This window comes from Tiliqua scincoides, chromosome 4, assembly GCF_035046505.1.
Source record: "Tiliqua scincoides isolate rTilSci1 chromosome 4, rTilSci1.hap2, whole genome shotgun sequence".
NCBI lineage: Eukaryota > Metazoa > Chordata > Lepidosauria > Squamata > Scincidae > Tiliqua > Tiliqua scincoides.
The window spans coordinates 47439706-47462750 of NC_089824.1; the positions used below are offsets into that span (position 1 = coordinate 47439706).

The 23045-nt window shown below is 43.8% G+C and overlaps 1 protein-coding gene across 9 annotated transcripts in view; it reads right to left on the minus strand.

Annotated features, from left to right (window-relative positions):
• Positions 1-23045, minus strand: part of SNTG1 (syntrophin gamma 1) — a 318816-nt gene that overhangs the window by 78456 nt on the left and 217315 nt on the right. For all 9 annotated transcript variants that reach the window (XM_066626316.1, XM_066626306.1, XM_066626311.1 and 6 more), the window contains one exon: positions 12019-12057. In XM_066626316.1, coding sequence (XP_066482413.1) covers positions 12019-12057 — 39 coding nt within the window. The remainder of the gene's footprint in view (positions 1-12018; positions 12058-23045) is intronic.

Consider the following 23045-nt stretch of genomic DNA (forward strand, 5'->3'; position numbering starts at 1 on the left):
AATTCTGGTGCGATAATCTGGCAGTAGATCACGTTATAAATCGGCAAACCTCCCGGTCCCCAAGAGTCATGTGTTTAGTACGCACCTTTGTACTGCAATGCCTACGTCTTAACATGTTATTTGTGGCTAGGCATGTGCCGGGCTTGGCTAATGGGATAGCCGATGCTCTCTCTCATTTCCAGGAGGAGCGTTTTCGCCAGTTGACACCCTGTGCAAGGAAAGAGCCGGACCCCATGCCCCAGTGGTTGTGGAACCTTGGGTGCGAGAAGTCAACAGGGCTGTGAATGCCTCCCTGGCCCCAAGCACCTGGGCAAGTTATAAAAGGAGAGTAGGCAAGTTTGAGGGCTTCAGGGCTTCTGCTGGCCTCCCTGGTGTTTGGCCCATCCCCCTGGAGCATGTGATGCAGTTTTTAGTCAGACTCAGATCAAACGGCAGGGCAAGTAATATACTTGGCGGCTACTTGGCGGCCCTGGCTTTTGAGGCCAAGGCGCACAGGCTGTCTGACTGCACCGGGGAGTTCCGCATTAGGAGAATATTAGCAGGGTGGTCGCGTGAGTCCCCTAATGGAGGGGATAGTAGGCAGCCTATTACGTTTGACCTCCTGGCCTCACTATGTGAGTCATTCAGTGCAGTCTGTTCCACTGCATTTGAAGCACTGCTGTTTAGGGCTGCCACCCTTGTCCTTTTGTGGGGGGCCTTCTGCCCTGGTGAAGTTTTTGGCACAAAGTAGGTGGGACTCCTCCGAGCGTGCCCTACGGGTCACGGATGTACACTGGACCCAGGTTGGTGTGAGGCTGAGGTGGTCAAAGACAGACCAGGTTGGTCATGGACAGTGGGTCCAACTGAATGGGGCAGGGAACTCCCCACTTTGCCCGGTGGCAGGGCTGCATGAGTATGTGGAAGGTGTCCGACGGGCCACTATTTGTGCACAAGTGGAAGGAGCACTGTTGTGCTAGGAATGGGGCTGATGTAGCGCAGGAGGCACATAAAGTGAGCGGATCCCAAGATGTCAATGATGGTCCCCCAATGGGGCAGAGGAGGCTGGAGCCCCTCACCAGGTTCCAGTTCCTGGCTGTGGTGAGGAAGTGTTTGGATGGCCTTGGCCAGGACTCAGCCAGGTTTGGCCTTCATTCATTTAGGAAAGGGGCAGCAACGGCTGCTGCTGGCATGGGTTATGATAGTGGGAGACCAAAAGAATAGGTGGGTGGAGATCTCAGGCATTTAAGAGCTATGTGCGCCCCAAGGCAGGTGGGTCATCTTTGTTTTCACCACTTTTTTGTGCTTATTTACATTGTTTTGCTTCTTTAATTGTTATGTTTGGGCCTTTCCCTGCCAGTGAAGGCACTGATTTGTGGCCACTCCATTGTCTTCTGGGCTCACAAGCAAGCTCTCAAGAGTGAACTGGGATCTCAGCTGGGCCTGGGAGCACAGCTTTCGGTGCAGTGGGCTGCCAGAAGAGGGATGAAGTGGGGGCAGTTACTGCCCATGGTATACGAGTCTATACAGGGAGCTCCTCCTCCCCAGGTGCTTCTCATACACCTTGGTGGTAATGACCTTTGCCTGAGGATGGGGCTGTCCTTGAGGCAGCAGGCGGCAGAAGACCTCACCACACTGAGAAGCTGGATGCCTGACCTGATCATCATATGGTTGGATCTGCTTCTGCGCCAGGTTTGGAGGTGTACCACAAACCCGGCTGGAGTTGATAGAGCCAGAAGGAAGGTGAATGCGCACCTGGGGAGGGAAGTGTTGGCAGCTGGCGACCTGGTGCTTCACCACCCAGATACAGTGAGCTCTCTGCCACACCTTTACAGGGGAGCTGGCGTGCATCTCTCAGAAGTCGGGAACCATATCTTTGTCAGACTTGCAATGGGTCCTGCAATGACTCTTAGGTGGGACGGGGGGATGCTAAGCGCTAGGCTAGCCCCCTCATGTGGCAGGGTAGTGCGGGAACTGGAGTAGAAATAGGGAACCGGTGTCTACCTTCAGGCAAGCGACAGGCTGGGTTAAGGCCAGTGCGAAGCCCCGAGGCTACCCGGATCGGGGGCAGCCTGGCTTGACTCCAGAATGGAATTGGGATGCTCACCTTCGTGGTTCCCTGGCTCAGGCTGGCTGGACCCCATTTCCAGGGGTTGGTGATGAAGAACCTGGGGGAGCCTTGGGGGAGCTCAGGTTCTGAGTCAAGGTGGTTCGCCCAAAAGGAGGGCTGAGACAGGAACTGTCTCCTCCTAGTTTAGGTGCCCACACTAAAGGGGGGGTGGAGTATAGTCAGAACCCGTTGCATTGCACCAATCGCTGCACAGTCTTGTAATGGAATAAATCATGGCCCTGTTTCAACCAAGTCTTTTGTGTCATGCATGTTTGTGGGGGGGGGGGGGGAGATACCTGGGCAAGTGACAACTGAGTTTTCAATGAAAATACTACAACACGGTTCTGTGGGTCAGCCCAAGACCACCCAGTGCCTGAAATGGTATGCCAAACACTGCCCTCTAACCTGGTCATATGTTGGTTCCTGCACTGCTCTCCCTCCTTCTTCTACTCCTGGATTTAGAAAGTGGGAACAGAGTAGAAGCGAAAGTGTGAGAGAGAAGAAAGTGTTGAGCTAGAGTGTTGGAGACCCTCAAGCCCAATGGTTCCCAAACTTTATTGACTGGTGACTCCCATGACCTACTGGACCACTGGCCATGGCTCTCCATTAGGACTACAATCTTATATATTGTATAGGGTGGCAGGTTTTTTGCAAGGATTCTATGGCTCCCCTGGCTGTTTTCCACAGCTCTCTGGGAAGTCCCAGTCCCAGTCTCAGTTTGGGAACCACTGCTCTAGCCAACCACTCTCCATTCTGTTCTGTTCCTGTTTTTCTTTTCATATTCAGAGAGCAAGAGGAGGAGTAGCAGTGGAGATAGGTGGGCAGATGGAGGCAGATACACCCTGCCAATCTGTTGCCTGAAGCAACAACCTCAGTCAGCTTCATGGGAGGACTGGCCCGGGCCCCTGTATCTAAGATTAAGAATAATCATAAAGGCAGCCCTTAAAAGAACACGGAGCACTTTGTATTACTTGCCTCATTCACCCTTGATCACAATTACGTACTTCTACTAGTAATTAGAAATATACCCTAGCTGTATTGCTAGCTGCAAATCAAATCTTAGCTGTCACAGAACATGGAAAGGCCTTGGGACAAAGCCTAAAGGATCAGGAGCTTTGAAACTACAACCTCTATAAGCTAGACAAAGTTATAGATGGATGCACACCATATTTCACAAACTGATCAATAACTAAGACTTAAAACTGCATTGATTTAAGGCTCTGATAGTTTCTCTTTCCCTGAGCTCCCATAATAAACAACATGAACTGTTGTGTTAGGCTATATATTTGGAGGGTTGGGGCACTAGGTTGAATGTATTCATTATTACTTGACAGTTCTTCAATACTCTAATATAATAAGAAGGGAAAATAATGCCAGATCCCTTGAAAATTGAATTAAGAAAATGAAGAATATTTTTGTTCACTAACAGATGCTGAAAGCCTAACCAGACTGCAGTAAAATAAGCATCAAAATCAAGTGCCCGTCTATTTTGCTGAATTTTTGATTTGGGGGGGGGAGGGAACCATGGATAATAAGGAAGAGATATTGCATACTTTAGAAAAGAAGGCAATTTTTAAAAAAAAGATTGGTTGTGACAGTATTATCCTGACAGACACATCGAGATCCCAGAGCTGGCCCAAGATTTTCCAGCATCCAAGGAAGTATGCCAAACACCTCACCCCCTTATCTGCTAAGTGCACCAGTTGCTGCTACTTCTCCAGCCCCTTGGATTCAAAAAGGAAGAGGGGAACTGAGAGATAGAGGACATGGGGAAGAGAGGATAATGATGGGCTACTGCAGGGGTGTCAAACTCATTTTATACAGCAGGCCAAATAGCATTCATGATGCCTGCTGAGGGCCTGAAGTGACATCATTAAGTAGAAAGCAGACAACATTAGGCAACGATGGTCAGAGATAAGCACTTTGTCATCACACAGGAACTCATTAGCTGCAAATGACAAAAGAGAAAATATGCAAATCTTCATTATATTTTCAAGAGATGAGAGAGTCCAGTTGTCACATGGGCTGCCCTTTCAGCAGCACCACTTCTGCTGAAGCATCTCTTTGCAGCAAAGCAGCTGAGAAGCAGTGAAGCTGAAAAGGCGTTCCACATGATAACTGGGCTCTCCCAACAACTCCACAGTACCTCCGTCTCACATTGCTCTTGGTGTGCCCCTTTCCCCAGAGCATTCCATGCCTTCTGAGGACTCTTTCCATCCCTTCTTCCCAGAGCCTTGGCATAAGCAGCACTGCTAAAGGATAAGACTGGGGAAGCCCAATTATCATGGAGGCTGGATAAATGGGTATTGCTTCAGCAGGGGAAAGGTGAGATATAAATCTTTTAAACAGACAGCTAGCTAGCCTCCTTCCATATATGGGACTTAGGTTTGACATCCCTGGGCTGGAGCATCTCTTGCACTCTAACTCACCATTCTCCTTTCTCCCACAGCTAAACTTCTGCTCTGCTCCCCTCTACCTTTTCCTAACCCAGGGACTGGGAGGATAAGCAATAGTGGTGGTGCGTGGATGGACAGAAGTGGGTGCCCATTGCCAATCTGCCACCTGAGACAATCACCTGGGTCAGACTCATAAGAACATAAGAACATAAGAACAGCCCCACTGGATCAGGCCATAGGCCCATCTAGTCCAGCTTCCTGTATCTCACAGCGGCCCACCAAATGCCCCAGGGAGCACACCAGATAACAAGAGACCTCATCCTGGTGCTCTCCCCTACATCTGGCATTCTGACTTAACCCATTCCTAAAATCAGGAGGTTGCGCATACACATCATGGTTTGTACCCCATAATGGATTTTTCCTCCAGAAACTCGTCCAATCCCCTTTTAAAGGCGTCTAGGCTAGACGCCATCACCACATCCTGTGGCAAGGAGTTCCACAGACCGACCACACGCTGAGTAAAGAAATATTTTCTTTTGTCTGTCCTAACCCGCCCAACACTCAATTTTAGTGGATGTCCCCTGGTTCTGGTATTATGTGAGAGTGTAAAGAGCATCTCCCTATCCACTCTGTCCATCCCCTGCATAATTTTGTATGTCTCAATCATGTCCCCCCTCAAGCGTCTCTTTTCTAGGCTGAAGAGGCCCAAATGCCGTAGCCTTTCCTCATAAGGAAGGTGTCCCAGCCCCGTAATCATCTTAGTCGCTCTCTTTTGCACCTTTTCCATTTCCACTCATGAATAGCCTGGCTGTGGTAGACTGGCTTGTCTCTGAGATATGTTGAAACTCTTGCAGTCAAGGAATGAAGCAGAGGCTGACAGAGTCAATGGTTCACAATCTCATAGACAAACACAGTGTTCTGTGAATAGCTTAAGATAACTAGCAAGGGCATATGTCTGAAATGGACAGGGATGTTTTGTTCACGCGTACTGGAGTTCTTATGCAACTTTGACATCACAAGGGGACAGCCTTTGAATCTTGGCCATGAAAACAAAACAAGAAACAGACGCATTGGAGGTTTTATTGCTCTCAGTGCAAAGAGGAGTCTACTTATATTTCAGAAAGCTTCAGAAAATATCTGCAATGCTGGTTCCAATTAAATTTCGCTGACACAATTCCTTGAGGAATAACGTTCATGTCGACTTACGTTTTTCATTCTAGCTTAAAATAATTATCAATTCTGGGGTTATACAGAAATGTCCAGCAGGAATGCTTCTATGTATGTCTGCTGAAATTAACAAAATGAATTGATTCCCATGGCTTTAGGCAGGTTAATTTCCTGGTGGGTTGTGCCCATTGTCTGTTGCATCAGTTGAACGTGAGATTCGGCTCTAAAAATTAACAGGCAAGGAAGTGCAAAGCTGCTGGAATCAGGATATCATACCAGGCTACAGCCACTCACGTTACACTACATTTCAATGAGTTTTAGATGCAATAGTGTGGCTCACAATACTGAACTGATAACATGGAGTACCATCCTGACTCATTAGAATGAATATTAGGTTTCATTAGGTAATTAATCTGGTACCTTCAAACTTTTTCTATGTATTTCCATCAAACTTCCAAAACCTAATCCAGAATTATTCAAGATATGGGTTAGCATGACCACCTTTTCAGCAGTGCTGCTCAGGCATCACTTTGCAGATCAGCAGCTGAGGGGTACTTGGGAGAGCCCAATTATAAAAGGGGCCTGGTAAAGAGCTTCCAGGGGATGCACTTGGCCTGCAGGCCTTATGCTTAACATTGACATCTCTGGTGCAGAGGTTCTCAAACTGTGGGTCATGACCTGCTGCAACATGGGGGGAGGGAGTCACACTCGTTCACTTATTATTTTTCAAGGGGCACAGTTGCATAAAATTTGTGAAACTCACTTATTATACACTTATTACTCAGTATACTTATTAGTTCACTTATTATTTTTCAAGGCTCACAGTTGCATAAAATTTGTGACAAGTTGGGATCACCACAGGACAATAGGTGGATTGGAGCCAGGATGGGGTATACTAAAAAGAGAGAAGGTCAAGATAGTGTCCTGAAGTAGGACACTGCACTAAAGGGAAGGTGAAGAGTTAGGTTAGTTATGACCTGCTGCAGAATTCACATCTGAAAATGTGTGTACTTCAGAAGGATCTCTGTCACACATGCTGTGTCTACAAGTATACAGAAAGTTTGGCACATACTTGGAAAACCGTCCAGGCAGATATAAAGATTCAAAATTTGAGAAAGACACAAAAAATTATTATTATTATTATTATTAACAGTATTTATATACCGCTTTTCAACTAAAAGTTCACAACGCGGTTTACAGAGAAAAATCAAATAACTAAATGGCTCCCTGTCCCAAAAGGGCTCACAATCTAAAAAGATGCAAATGATTACCAGCAGACTGCCACTAGAACAGACAGTGCTGGGGTGAGGTGGGCCAGTTACTCTCCCCCTGCTAAAAAAAGGAGCACCCACTTGAAAAAGTGCCTCTTACCCAATTAGCAGGGGTAAAAAACAATAGCTTTGAAAAAATAAAGTATTTCAGAAGAATCTATATTAATAATGAAGATTAAATTACATTATATTCCTTTTTAGTTTTTCTTTTTCTGCAACTCTCTTTTTGGAAATCTTGCTTTACTTAAATAAAAAGAATCAAAATGTACAATAACAAAAAGCTTTCCAGGCTCAGCTCTCTGCAAAAATAATCAATGTTTAGTTGCAAAGACAGCTGACGGTGCAATATGAGGAAATTATCACAGCATAATTGACACCCTAGTGTGCACTTCTGCTTAATTTAACAGCAAGAATCCAGCCCCCCTGTGGGTTTTTATATACACTTAGCAAGAGCTGTTTCAACCTAGTGCCTTACACTTCACAATGAGCCTGATCAAAAACCTGACAACAGATGGTGTGAGGGCAAACATATTCTAGGACCCAAAAGTTCAATAACTGACAGTCAAAAGATGCTGAGCGGACATTTAGAAGAGCAACACCAATCGAGAATTAAAAGAGTATTTATCATATAGAATCAAGCATCCCAATAAGAACAGAGATACACATGCACACACAGGCACGTGTGTGTCCATTGCAATATAAAACTGATGTTCCAATGATGAGATTTATCTGAGAGCATTTTGGCTCTTAGTGGAGTACTCTTTTAATCATCTCTTGTTCCAAAGAGTTATGATAAACATTATGCCTACTTGGAGATTATTATTCCACAAACAACATATTTGTGCACTGTCAGCTCCAGCACGGGTGTCTATCAGTCAAGCAGATGTAACCTTATCAATTTGTCTCTGCTAGCTCCATTCACTTTTACAACTGGGATAAAAACCCGAGCATGAAAGGAAAATAAATGACATTTGGCTGAGTTTCAAGCATCTAGCTGACAGTGGTAACCACATACACCTGCATTTTTAAAAATGAGACCTAATTAAATAAAGGGGGAGGGGAGGTTGCATTTACCTGTAACCTTTTGTTTTGTGGATGGTCATATGTGCAGTGAGACTATGCACATGTAGGCCACAGCATTAAATTGAATATACAAAGTTGCCTTATACTGAATCAGACCACAGGTCCATTTAGGTCAGCATTATCTATATAGAACAGCAGCAGCTGTCCAGGGTTTCGGACATGGTCTCTTGCAGTCCTTCATGCAGATGCAAGGGATCAAATAATGGATCTTTACTACACAGAGCATGTACTTCATTACTGAGCTAATTCAGTACCCATCACTAATTCAGTACCCGAAGCAAGGCACAGTTCATCTGATCTGATGTCAGATGTGGTATTCTCTGTGTCAACTTGTAACCTACAGCACAGATAAAGGTTGAAGAAATTCCTGACTTTCTCCTCTCCTAAGATTTCAGAGTTTTCCTTGGCATACACTAATGGGCATGGCAAGTGTCTTTCCACTCAATTCCTTTACAACCATCAAGAAAGTCTAAGAAATGAGCCCATGAAGCAGGGTAAGTAGGGGGGAACCAACTTGTAACTGTACAGATGACCAGTCAGACCAGACTTACATGTCACTACCAAATTTAATTTTCATATAAGTAAGACTAAGCTGGTTTATCTGAAGAGGAGCTCAAGTATTCTTACAAGAAAAGTTTGTGTAGAACTATATTGCCCAAGGTGTATCAGCCCTTAGTCAAAGACTATTATGTAAAGTTCCATGATATAAGGGTATGGAGTCTATGAGCAATGTTCCAGCTGCACCAAGATGTGGATGTAATATGTTTCTCATGAATGAGGATGATGTAGAAGAGTTCACTTTCACATTAATTGGTTTAGCACAGTGGCCAAGAAGGCGATCAGGAAGACTGGTTCAATTGTCACCTCAGTCCTGAACTCACTAGATGGTCTTGGGCAAGCTACTATCATTCAGCCTGAGCTCTGCAGCTACAATGTGAGGATAATACTGCTGACCGACCTTACAGGTTTGTGGCAAGAATTACAAAGACAACATCAATGAAGTGCACGGAACAATACAATGCTTTGTATAATAGCATTATACAAATGCTTTTAAACTGATTTCTTCTAGTGGAGGAGGTTGGCCTGAAAATTCAGAGCACAAGAAAAACAGCTGCTACTGGCCATTAAAAAAATCTCTGTGTGTTTTCAGAGGACCATCACACAGGACATGTAAGTTCAAAACTCCCAATAGTTCCATCCTTGCCTGTCCAAAGAGGGAGGGGATCTGTATTCTTGCCATGAGGGCATGCAGTTTAATAATAATCACTTGGTTCCATCTCCTGAATGACTGTCTCTCTTCATCCCAAGCTTATGGTTTTCTTATGCCTGGGGGAGGAAAAATACAAAGTGCTGGAGGTGGGTCCTGGAAAACATCGTTTTTCCTATTTTGGAAGTCAGGGAAAGATTCAACCCAGCAACACTGCTGCTTAATCATTTCTCCAGTAGCCTGTTATGGCTAGACTGTCCCAAACGATTCTTTCTCAGCTGCAGAACTAACAGGGGAAAGTCCTGTTGCTTCACAAGGACTGAAAATTAGCCCAATTCATAATTACTTAGCTTATTTACTATAATCAGCAAAGACCAAAAAGCCTTGTAAGAGAAGTGAAATTCTATGTGTGTCTACTCAAAAGTAACTCCCATTGATTTCAGTAAGACACTTCCAGGTAAGTGGGCAGAGGATTACAGCCTCAGAGTCTTTTCAACTTTTAATGACTGTAGCCAGTAAATCCTCCTCACCTGAGAGACTCACCTGAGAGGCAAACAGCTACACTTAGGACAATAGATTGTTTGGTTTTTTATTGCAGGAGAAATGAGCAGAACAACTCTGCCAAGCGACAAGCATAGGAAGCTACTTTGTCAGACCACTGACTCCTCTTGCTCAGCCTTGCCACATTGACTGGCAGCAGCTCCCTCCCAAAGGTTTCAGGAAGGGTTTTGCAACCCAACCTTGGGGATGCCAAGGACTCAACCTGGGGCATTCTGCATGTAAAGCTTGTGCTCTACCACTGATCTATGATCCCCTCCCCAAAACCAGTATGTTCTGACTACATTCATGCTGCCTGACTAGCTTAAGTGACATTTCTATCCCTATGAAGTTCAAATCAGAAGTACTTAAAGGAGAAAAATAAAATTCAAGATGAAAAGGATTTGGAAGCTTGGAGGAGATTAAATTGTGACTCTGATTATTCATATGAAAATGTTTACATAAACTTATGTAACTTTTCCAATTTACCACTACTTAATACCATTTCTACCTCCCCCAGGTGCTGACATTTTCAGTCACTGATAAACAGCTGTTCAGTGGTGATGCGCTCTAAGAAAACGAAGCACATCTGTGCCTCCTGTCTTACCTTGGCAGACAAAATATAAAAGCCCTTATAGGTCACCTTGACATTTTCTAATTGCAGTGAATATTAGAGCCTCACTCCACCGAAAGTAATGGGAATTTCCTTTCCCCCTCCCACCTTTCTCTCTTGTGTTGTATGTGTTCAGGTTGCAAGCTACTTATGGTAGAGAAGTGTTGTAGCAGAATAGCACTGTAATACATTTCAGTACATTTTCAGCACTGTAATACATTTAATGAGTCAGCCAGAGGTTGGGAGGGGCAGGGGGGGTAAATACCTTTCTGAATGATAAAGATCTTACATTGCTGGTGGTAAGATGAGTTGGCCCTACATAAAGTATCATCTCACAATGTACGTTGGTGGTCTCTTTGAAACAAAACTACTAAAATTCTCTAGACATCTTGCATGTCCCTGCCAATGAGTGTGAAAATTGCAGAACATCATGATGTCACAACCCAAGGTAAACAGACCAACCCAGAACAAATTCCCATGCAGTGGTATAGCAGTGCCAGCACTGGCCACGCTGCATCCTGCATGGGAATTTCAGGAGTGGGGTATTTGTCCCCTTATCCGGGATAAACCCAAGGAGCCACAATGGGGCAACTCAGACCTGTGTGTGCTCAAGCACTATGCAAGTCCACATTGCCTTGTGTCAGTGGATTGGGCCTGGGATAGGATATCAGCTTCAAGATCCAGGCTTGACCAGCATGCTGCCAACTTTGATGGGAAGGGAAGAGAACAGGGCAGTGGGAGGGAGGCAGAGAACAGAAGACAGAAAAAGGGAAGGTGGAGAGATACGAGGAGGAATGGGGATACATTGGGCTGCATGTCAAGCCAATCTCTCCATCGTCAACATGGATTGGGGACTGCAGCTAATCCATTGACCTGTGCAAATATACCTATCTGCACAACAACAAAATTGCTTAACAATGGGATTTGTGGAATATATCCCTGTCAAGTGACACACTGAAACAATGCTGTCTCCCCATTATCACTTACTGAGCATGCTGCCAACGGTAGAAATTGATTCAAGGAAACCAAGGCACTTGGGAAGATGATGCTGGCTCCCCAGCAGTATGTGCCTTGGGGTCTGCTAGACTTGGGGACCCTGGCACAAGAAGATTTTGGCTACAGGACTCAGTTTCAGTATAATACGTTTGTTTTTTATTTACTATTTCCAGTAAAAATCAGTAAAAACCACTTAGATCAAGAGCAACCTGTGGAGAGTTGCTGCATATGGATACTGCATATGGAACATCTATTTTTCCCTCAAATCCCCCTGCTCATGCAATATTCTTATGTGAGGAAAATCATCACATTTTAGTTAGATAATTTATCCTGCAACAGGAAGCCTATTTCATTAACTTCTAGGTCACATATATTAACTCCATCAATTCCCAAGGAATAGTGAACCTCTGACAACTAATCTGTTAACTGAACATCTAGTATCAAATGGAAAACACTAATCTACTTACATTTATTTTCTATATAAACAAAGGTCTTGATCTGGTTTCTCTTTGAATGCAGATCAGCTTTTTAATACATCTCCAAGGATATCCTGTCTGGAGCAAATCATACTTTGCACTGCACTGTCCCCCAAATTATAACATTATTTCATTGGACATAGTATAATTATATATTAAGGTTTCAAAACATATTTCCGTTCTTACCTGCTGGTTTACGGGAAAATTCCTGTTGATTTTTTTAATCTATGAAAGTGAATATAGAAATTGATTAATAAGCATCATAATCACATTCAAGCACGAAACACATGATGTGTCAGTTAGCATTGCAATAATTTTCCTTTGTGAAATGAAAAGTGAAATTCTCCAATGGAGAGACCCTGGTGAAAGTTATCTAAGGGCACAATCCTAACCCCTTATGTCAGTGCATTCCAGTGCTGACATAAGGGCAATGCAGCTCTGAGGTAAGGGAACAAACATTCCCTTACTTTGAGGAGGCCTCCGTGAGTGACACCCAACTGCAGGATGCAGCATATGTCCCATTGGGGACATATGCCAGCACTGACATAAGGGATTAGGATTACGCCCTAAATTAATTTTTTCTATGACACTATGCCAGCACTGACATAAGGGATTAGGATTACGCCCTAAGTTAATTTTTTCCAGATCTTTAAGAAGGTAGAACTCCTGAATTTTGTACTTTGAACGTGGCTCTTACCAACATTTTTTAAATTTCTGACTGTTACACAAAATGTTACTTAATTTTAGTTTACTTAATTTTAGCTAACTCTTTAATTTTGTGAGTGGAAATGAGCATGCTCTTAATAACTTCATGCCTATATAGAGTCACAACACTAATCTCTAGGCTGTTAGGTAACTCACAAAATGTGGAATATTATGGAAGAAAGCCACATATCTAACAATTGCAATTTTTTTAATGGTATGTGTCATTTAATAGACAACATCAAACTAACCTAGAATGTGAACATTACACTGAAAAGCCCAGGCCAATCAAGACGTGAATCTTAGCCCCTCATTCATTCTCCAGCATTTGTCAAATTATGGCCCATGGGCCAGATCCAGTACAACACTGAAGCCCTCCCCATCATGAGTAGCGCTTACCATTCTGCCGTGCTGCTCACAATCAGTTCACCCAGTTTCTACAGTGTGACCCTCTGTTCAGTTGTGTCTGTCCAGAAATCCAGGCCCAAAACCTGCTGAGGTAGTGGGCTACAGATGCAACTGGCCAGTGTCACTCTGTACAGATTTGGAGGGCTGATTGTGAGCAGGGCAGCAGAACAGTAAGTTCTGCTCTAAATGGGGAAGGCTTTTTTGCTACACAGTTGTTGCAAGTTTGGCAACCGCTTCTCTACACCATTTCGAGAGATACTTTGCTTACCAGAAAAGGGTACCCGAATGCAAAAATCCCCTCACTTTGGTTGAGAATATAAAGCATACATGTTTCAAATGCAGCTTTTCCTTTCAAAACATATGGAAGTAATAACTGAGTTCAGGTGCTAATTGTGAGCATTTAACACATGCATCATTTTATTGGACAGAATCCATGCATATTTAGGTGTAGCCAAGAAATGGATCTCAGAAAGCCTCCCATCTATAGCAAAAACTCAAATCTGTTGATGTCCTTCTGCAGGAAAAAATGTACAATTCTTTACATTGGGGCAAGATAAAAGGCCAATTTGGATTAAAATTTAATAATCAATTAAGGGGGCGTGTGTGTGTGCATGTCATGGAAGCTTCCTTGTTTCTCTCCTTGCATCCAGGTCAATTAATCAATTTTGTGTGGAGCTGCTGGTGAGTCATCCAAACCACCCATTACATATGCACCCATTACATATTTTTAAAGTAATTAAAAATGATCTTTAATTTTTTTCCTTAAGGACTGCAATTAAACAAAATGTCTTCCAGGTATGGGGAGGGGCCAAGACACCCCAGTGCTGTGAGTGTTCATATCCTTGATCAGACAAGGACAGTCAAACTTTTAAATTATTGTGTGAACTGGTCCAAAGATGGTTTTCTGGTATTAATGAATTAGAAACTGCCTGTGTTCATGGGCTAGTGCAGAATAGGTAGCTTCCAACATTTGAAAGGCTAATTGGTCTATTAGGATCACACTGCAGCCAGGCAGTGTGATTTGCCCGTGTTACGTTTGCAATAGCCACAAAATATGTTATGCCAGCAGAATGCACATTCTGCTGGTATAACACATCCATATAATTGGAGGGCACACAGAAACACTTGTTGGTCTGAATCCAATTTGAATCCAGCTGGTTTGAAAAACAGGATGGTTTGAATCCAGGCCATAAACATTATCCGTGTCTACACTATGGCTTGTAGATCTTGCACCATGAAAATTAAAGACCTCTGCTTATGTGGAACAAAGGAAAGTTGTAAAAACTTCTTGCAGCAATATCTGAAAGTGACAAACTATCAGTGATGCTCTCCCTGAGATGTGTCCAGAATGCCAGCAACACTAGCAGCTGGAAACAAATAAGAATCTACATCACTGGAAAGAGGCTTCTACTCTCTCTATGCTGGTTGTCTTTGTTGGTAAAATGAACACGCATTTAACAAGACACAGCAGGACCCAAGAATAACATTAGCTCAAATGTTTTTTCACTTTAAAAATGAATGGAATCTTTTGATGAAAGCAGGAGGAGGACTGGAGAAAACACAGAGATAAGAGGTTATAGGCCAAACCAACAAACCCTAATTAAATTACACTCTGCACAATTACCTTTACCACTAATAATGTTTAAAATTAACATGTATACAGAAGTTTCTGTGGCTGGCATAATTTGCAACAGAGCACTGCTAATAATTACTTGCCTGGCATATGTCCACCTGCATTTAAACTGAGGTTAGAGTTTAACTCAATGGGATGGTTACATGGCCTGTGTGTTAGAACAGAGATAATACCAAATGTGCATAGGGTGAAGTAATTTAAAGCAGAGACACAGGAGGTAGGAAGGGCGCTGAACTCTTTCTCTATCCACAGTTTCCACCTGAAACCATCTCCTGTAAGTCACTTTTCTTCTATTATTTTTAGTCTCAGAGAACCATGGAAAGAAAAACAGTTGGGGAAGGGAGCTTGGGAGACAAAACATGGGCAGGGTAAAATTCACCATGCTCTTTCTCCTGATCTCCATACGAAATCCTCTCTTACTTTATATCCATTTGGTGCTGACCCCAGTTCTAAAGCACAGAACTTCCATAACTTCCAATCACATTTCTAGACTATTTAAAACAGCGAGGGCAAAGGTTTGCACAAATGTTGTAGGGTTGCAAGCTAAACAGTTAGCAGCACTACTAAGAGCCCTATCCTATTCTTCACCACAATATAACATGCAGCTGTGCCAATGGAGGATGTGCTACATACTATGGTGGGGAGGCCTTCTGGCCACCTTTGGGGCTTCTTGGATCAATGTCATCCATTTTGCTGGCATTAGTCCAAGAAGAGGAAGGGGGCAAGGCTGGAAATTATGCATGGGAAGGATAAAGTGGATAGAGAGTTGGTCTTTACACTCTCACATAACACCAGAACCAGGGGACATCCACTAAAATTGAGTGTTGGGAGGGTTAGAACAGACAAAAGAAAATATTTCTTTACTCAGTGTGTGGTTGGTCTGTGGAACTCCTTACCACAGGTGTGGTGATGGTGTCTGGCCTGGACGCCTTTAAAAGGAGATTGGACAAGTTTCTGGAGGAAAAATCCATTACGGGTTATAAGCCATGATGTGTATGTGCAACCTCCTGATTTAGAAATGGGCTATGTCAGAATGCCAGATGCAAGGGAGGGCACCAGGATGCAGATCTCTTGTTATCTGGTGTGCTCCCTGGGGCATTTGGTGGGCTGCTGTGAGACACAGGAAGCTGGACTAGATGGGCTTATGGCCTGATCCAGTGGGGTTGTTCTTATGTTCTTATGACAGAAAATCTGAGAAAGGATCTGGTATGTTCCTTTGCCACCTAGATCCTCCCCCTCCAGCCTGCTCCCCACTTGAAAATGGCCACCAGTTGTGTGCTCCATATGCCATTTAGAAGCCTCTATGATAACAGGAAGATGTCATATGGAGAATGATAGGATTGGGGCCTAAGTTTGTCTGGATCATGGGCAGCGTAACCCTAATCCGCTGCCTTGGGCGATCCTATTCGGCAGCCATAAGTGGCGTTCATTGCACTCTCGAGTCCAGGCAGGAAGGTTGGAGTCTTTGTGTGCATGCCGTCACCACTGGCCTTCCACCAGAGCAGGTAAATCAGAGCTGGAAGGGATGGGGGAGGGTAGAATAGGGTAGACGGGGACAAAATTGGATAGGGAGGGGGAACGGGTAGGAGGCTGTGGGAGGAGGTGGATCTGGCAACAAAGGCACATGTCGGATCCTTATCCATAGCTGGCTTGCCCCCTTTCTTTCCTCGGACCTGTGCTAGTGAAATCACTGGCGCAGGTCCAAGGAGACCCATTGCAGGATGAGAGGCTTACAGCAAGGGTATTTACCTTTCCCTTCTGAAGCCTCCCACTCTGCCCCCCTGCTCGATACAGCATGTGCAACTGTGATCCATGTGCATAAAGAGGTCTCTTGTGGAGATCACCCCAGAAGCAATTTTGGATTATATTCAGTTCTCTGCTCAAACAAGAAAAACAAAAAACTGGCACCTATGCCTTGGGGCTGCTTGCATAATATTCCCCACAAACAAAACTGAAGAGCTGGTCACTGATGTCAATTCTGATCAACTGTTGAGAGACAATGTCTGAATTATGCCCACCCCACAACTGGTGAACAAGAGTGTCAAATAATTCTGAAGTTGCATCTTATCTAGGTACACTTGCACCTCTACGACAGGCAATCAACGCTATCAGAGTTGGCAACGACAGCCACATCAGCTTGATAGGGAAGACCTTCACATTCTGCCTCACAGGACAATTTTACTTTCATTAAATCAGACAGCGTTCAGGAAATGCATCACTGTAGAAAAATTATTTGTTTTTCCCTACCCCATCACAGTTACATTTCTTTTATTTAAAAATACCAATATTTTATTCCCAAGCAAAAGTATCCTTTTGACTCTGAAGGTAAATTAGTGGCATTGGAAGAATGGATACCTATTAGTCACATGCAAGTCATCCCTTCAGTCTTGCCAGTACAAGCAGTGCATCCTAACCAAGCATGCTGCTTAATTTCTTTCTGCAAAACATATTGGACTATCGGTTCCCATAAAACAGGTAAATTGCTTTTGAACAAAACCATCAGTTTATTAGTAACTTTACATTCATTTTTAAAGCATAAATGTTTCCAGGTCTCCAAAGTAATTTTTAAAATGCATTTTCTTTATTGCATTAATAAAGCTTCAGCTGTTAGCACAGACTGGCACAGACTAAGAAGTAAAGTACAATGCAGTAGGGGTCAGCAAACTTAAAGCTTTAAGTGCAACTACTGCCCCTCCCAGCTGCCCCTCCCTCCTTAGTGCAGCTAGTCATGGAGCCCACCAGAGGACAGGTGACTCTGGATTTAATATTGTGCGGTACACAGGACCTGGATAGAGATGTCAATGTTACGGAGCCATTGGGGAACAGTGATCATGCTGTGATCCGTTTCGACATGCACGTCGGGGGAAGAATACCGGGCAAATCTCTCACAAAAACCCTTGACTTCCAATGGGCAGACTTCCCTCAAATGAGGAGGCTGGTTAGAAGGAGGTTGAAAGGGAAGGTAAAAAGAGTCCAATCTCTCCAGAGTGCATGGAGGCTGCTTAAAACAACAATAATAGAGGCCCAGCAGAAGTGTATACCACAAAGAAAGAAGGGTTCTACTAAATCCAGGAGGGTGCCCACATGGCTAACCAGCCAAGTTAGAGAGGCTGTAAAGGGCAAGGAAGTTTACTTGTGTAAATGGAAGCCTTGCCCTAATGAGGAAAAAAAAAAAAGGAACATAAACTGTGGCAAAAGAAATGTAAGAAGGTGATACGGGAGGCCAAGCGAGACTATGAGGAACACATGGCCAGCAACATTAAGGGGAATAATAAAAGCTTCTTCAAATATGTTAGAAGCAGGAAACCTGCCACAGAAGCGGTTGGCCCTCTGGATGGTGAGGGAGGGAAAGGGGAGATAAAAGGAGACTTAGAGATGGGAGAAAAATTTAATGAGTTCTTTGCATCTGTCTTCACGGCAGAAAACGTTGGGCAGATACCGCTGCCCAAACGGCTCCTCCTGACCGAGGAATTAAGTCAGAAAGAGGTTAAAAGAGAAGATGTTTCAGACCTCATTGATAAATTAAACATCAATAAGTCACTGGGCCCTGATGGCACCCATCCAAGAGTTATTAAGGAATTGAAGAATGAAGTTCCTGAGCTCTTGACTAAAATATATGCAACTTGTCCCTCAAAACGGCCATGGTGCCAGAGGATTGGAGGATAGCAAATGTCATGCCTATCTTTAAAAAGGGAAAGAGGGGGGACCCGGGAAACTATAGGCCAGTCAGCCTAACATCTATACTGGGTAAGATGGTGGAATGCCTCATCAAAGATAGAATCTCAAAACACATAGACGAACAGGTCTTGCTGAGGGAGAATCAGCATGGCTTCTGTAAGGGTAAGTCTTGCCTCACAAACCTTTTAGAATTCTTTGAAAAGGTCAACAGGCATGTGGATGCGGGAGAACCCGTGGACATTATATATCTGGACTTTCAGAAGGCGTTTGACACGGTCCCTCACCAAAGGCTACTGAAAAAACTCCACAGTCAGGGAATTAGAGGACAGGTCCTCTCAAGGATTGAGAACTGGTTGAAGACCAGGGAACAGAGAGTGGGTGTCAATGGGCAATTTTCACAATGGAGAGAAGTGAAAAGTGGTGTGCCCCAAGGATCTGTTCTGGGACTGGTGCTTTTCAACCTCTTCATAAATGACCTGGAGACAGGGTTGAGCAGTGAGATGGCTAAGTTTGCAGACGACACCAAACTTTTCTGAGTGGTGAAGACCAGGAGTGATTGTGAGGAGCTCCAGAAGAATCTCTCCAGACTGGCAGAATGGGCAGCAAAATGGCAGATGTGCTTCAATGTCAGTAAGTGTAAGGTCATGCACATTGGGGCAAAAAATAAAAACTTTACATATAGGCTGATAGGTTCTGAGCTGACTGTGACAGAACAGGAGAGAGATCTTGGGGTGGTGGTGGACAGGTCGATGAAAGTGCCAACCCAATGTGTGGCAGCAGTAAAGAAGGTCAATTCTATGCTTGGGATCATTAGAAAAGGTATTGAGAACAAAATGGCTAATATTATAATGCCGTTGTACAAATCGATGGCAAGGCCACAATGCAGTATTGCATTCAGTTCTGGTCGCCGCATCTCAAAAAACCCATAGTGGAAATGGAAAAGGTGCAAAAGAGAGCAACTAAGATGATTACTGGGCTGGGGCACCTTCCTTATGAGGAAAGGCTATGGCGTTTGGGCCTCTTCAACTTAGAAAAGAGGCGCCTGAGGGGGGACATGATTGAGACATACAAAATTATGCAGGGGATGGATAGAGTGGATAGAGAGATGCTCTTTACACTCTCACTTAACACCAGAACCAAGAGACATCCACTAAAATTGAGTGTTGGGCAAGTTAGAACAGAGAAAAGAAAATATTTCTTTACTCAGCGTGTGATTGGTCTGTGGAACTCCTTGCCACAGAATGTGGTGATAGCGTCTGGCCTGGTCACCTTTAAAAGGGGATTCGACAAGTTTCTGGAGGAAAAATCCATTATGGGTTACAAGCCATGATGCGTATGTGCAACCTCCTGATTTTAGAAATGGGCTATGTCAGATGCAAGGGAGGGCACCAGGATGCAGGTCTCTTGTTATCTGGTGTGCTCCCTGGGTCATCTGGTTGGCCGCTGTGATATACATGAAGCTGGACTAGATGGGCCTGTGGCCTGATGGGGCTGTTCTTATGTTCTTATGCACCAGTGGCTCCAGAGTGCCTGGTGATAGTATGCTATTTATGCCAGCTCTGCAACATTTACAACAGCAGAACTCGCATCCCAATATCACAAAGAAGTCATAGCATTGGGTCATTAGGGCACTCCTGAAAACAATGTGTAATGTGTGGGGGAGAATGTGTGGATTGGACAGATGGGCTAAACATCAGCTAAATAGCCAGTTCTGGCTGAATTCATCAGCACTAGTGCCTGGGCAAAAGTGCTAAGCCAGCTTGGCTGCATAGTCAAGGAGCCACCAGTATTGCTAGGCCAATTACCTCTACAGTTTTAGGGCCCAGCTAAGACAGCTGGGTGTCGCAAATATGCCGTAAAGCATGTTTGCAGTACCTGGAGTGTAAGGAGTGCCAGTGCTGGGAAGAGGACTCTGCATGGCTGCTTGTGATCAGTGGTACTGCCAGGCACTGGTGTGGCTTCTGGGGAGGCATGGACAGGGCAAAGGAAAGATTGGGCCAGGGAGGATATGGCAGCAGCCTGCCACTGTGTCCTATGCTCCTTCCAAGACTAGGCCGACATGGACCTCCTTGGGTCTGCGCCCGCTCAACAGCGGATGCAGATCCAAGGAGCTCCATTGGCATCTCATCCTCTTCATAGGGTAGTTAGTGGTTCTATGGCTGCTGTGAGGGGGGAGGGAGACAGGGTCCAATTCTATCCAATGTTCCAGTGCCGGTACAGCTGTGCAAATGGGGTGTGCATTGCATCCAGTGGTGGGGGAGTAGTCACTGGAGCATTCTCAAGACATGGGAACATTTGCATTGTGGCTGCACTGGTGCTGGAAAGTTGGATAGGATTGGGCCCACAGTCACCTATCTGCTCAGGTTAATTAAATTTTGTGAATTTTGTAATTAAAAGCCAGTAATAACCATGGCTCCAAAAGCATTCAAATTGTTTTTCTTTGTCAATGTTTAAAATCTTTTAATATAACAAGTGAGAAAGAACTTGATGACAACAAATTAAGCATTTCAGAACATGAAGAAAATTGTGGTTATTTCAAGACCACACGTAGTCACTTCAAGTAGAAAAAGGTACAGTCCAGAAAGAAAGAGAACAGGCTGACACATGTGAGACTTTAGAAACTAAATCTTCAGGTGCTGTTTTGCAGTTCAGAAATGTGTTTCTTACAAACTGAGACTGTGAGAATGTATATTCTGAACAAACACACTTCAGGCCTTACTGTGGTATCTCAAAAGGAGTTAGTTATTTAAGGATCCCAAAAGATGGGAGAACAAATGCATAGCAGAAACTACTTTGTGAAATAGGTTTAGTGGAGAAATAAAACAAATCTTGCATAATTTCCATCTAATTAAGAGTATAATCCTAAATGCTTGCTCAGTATTCATGGCACCCAAAAAGTAGGCAGCACTGGGCAAACTGAGAACTTCTGGTGCTAGCCTGGCACTTCCTGGGTCAGGCAGCCTTACATGGGGCCATTCAGACTTCCACCAGCAAATAACTGGCTGGGGCATTATTCAGGGTAAGGAGAAGAATATCCTCTTACCTTACCTTGAGTAGACCTCCAGCTGCCGCCTAACCTGCACTGGATACAGCACAGGTCATGCAGTCTGGCTGTGCCAGTGCAGATTAGGATTGGGCTGCCCATGAATGTACCCATTGCGTGCATGGGAAAAGATGATTTGTTACTCTTCAAGTAGTATTAAGACAGTAGTATTTAAGACACATTGGATGCACAAGTTGGGAGCTTTATGATCATCTTTTCCTTTTTCATTTGGCTGCAGTAAAAGGACCCCTGAAAATATCATGCTACTATTTTTGCCCAATGGTAAAATGAGGAAATCTTTATTTATCAAGCTACTGGTCACCTACAAAAGATAGATGATCTATGTCTTTCCATAGAGACCCTGAAGCCCTTTGTGAGTGGTTGAGGATCAGCCACTACTCATCCTTACAGTGCCGATAAACTAAATCAAGAATCTGGAGTTCTCATCACAACAGTGCATGAACTGAAGTGGCCGCCAGTCCCTGAAGTGTTGCTGAAAGGGCAGCCTGGCATTTTGGCAGGAGAAGACATTTCAAAATTAATCAATTATTTTCTCTTCACTCATTACTGTTACTTGCCTACTGAGGGGATCTTTTTATAGCCAACCTGTTTCTATCATATATCGCTCTCCACTGGTAATGCTTTCTGCACTAGTTACTATAATAAGCATCACCATTATTTCCTGAGATTGAGGACCAAATGGTATTCAGCACATGTGGAAAGGATTTGTTTTTCAATACTTTGTTTCACCAGGTGTTTATGTACACTGTCTTGGACTATGAGGGAAGTTTTAACTATTATTACAAATGAAACTGAAATACCGCATAGAGGAGAGTTCTCCTGTTTCATAGTAATGCCTTTGGCTTAGAAATAGTAGACTTTTGCTTAAGCCAAAATGCTTCAGATAGAACAGTTTTACATCTTGAGAAATAATTAATAAAATGAGGGGGGGAAGGTTCGGTCACTGAGAAATTTACACTGAAAATCTTGGAACTAAAAACTGAGAGCTGCATAGATGCACATTTACCAGCAGCCACTAACCTCAAGCAAATTTTACTAGTGTCAGAATCTCTTGCTGAGACTCTGCAGCAAGCTACAGGTGTTTTTCAGTTCAAACTAAACTGTAATTTGTAGAGCTCAATCCTGAATCAACTGGCCTATGAGACTTTCAGGGAACACTTATTTCATTTTTAAAATACCTGCTGGGACTCCTCCTATCCTAGTTCATCCTGATTTTTTCTCTCTCTGTGCTTCACAATGGCATCAAGAATCCATCTCTGCATCACAGTGAGTTTATACTTCTTTCTGAGACCCAGATAAATTGACTCTATTGCCGAGAGCAAATAAGGATGCACTTCAAATACAGATGCTCCGATATGGTGCGCTTCAGCTTGGTTGAATGTTTTTTCAGAAATGACCATAACTGTTTTGGCATTCTGACACTGTATGTCAAGTGAAACTGCAATCATTGGTGACCCAGGCTAAATTATCTCATCTTGGAGTGGGACAAAAATTGTTACCCTCAACAGCATACATGCCAGTAACCATTATGTGGCACTTAAAGGAATCACAGGCATTTCTAATCCCATTCTATTGTTGTTAACACAAATGCAGTTATATTTTCCTTGTAACTGTGTAGCTGAATGTCCTTTTTGTCCTTTTATGTCCCTGAATATCTAAATGCTGAATTCTTCCTTGTGCTGTCAAATACCTAATTTGTACTGCCATCTAACATTTAAAAGAACATTA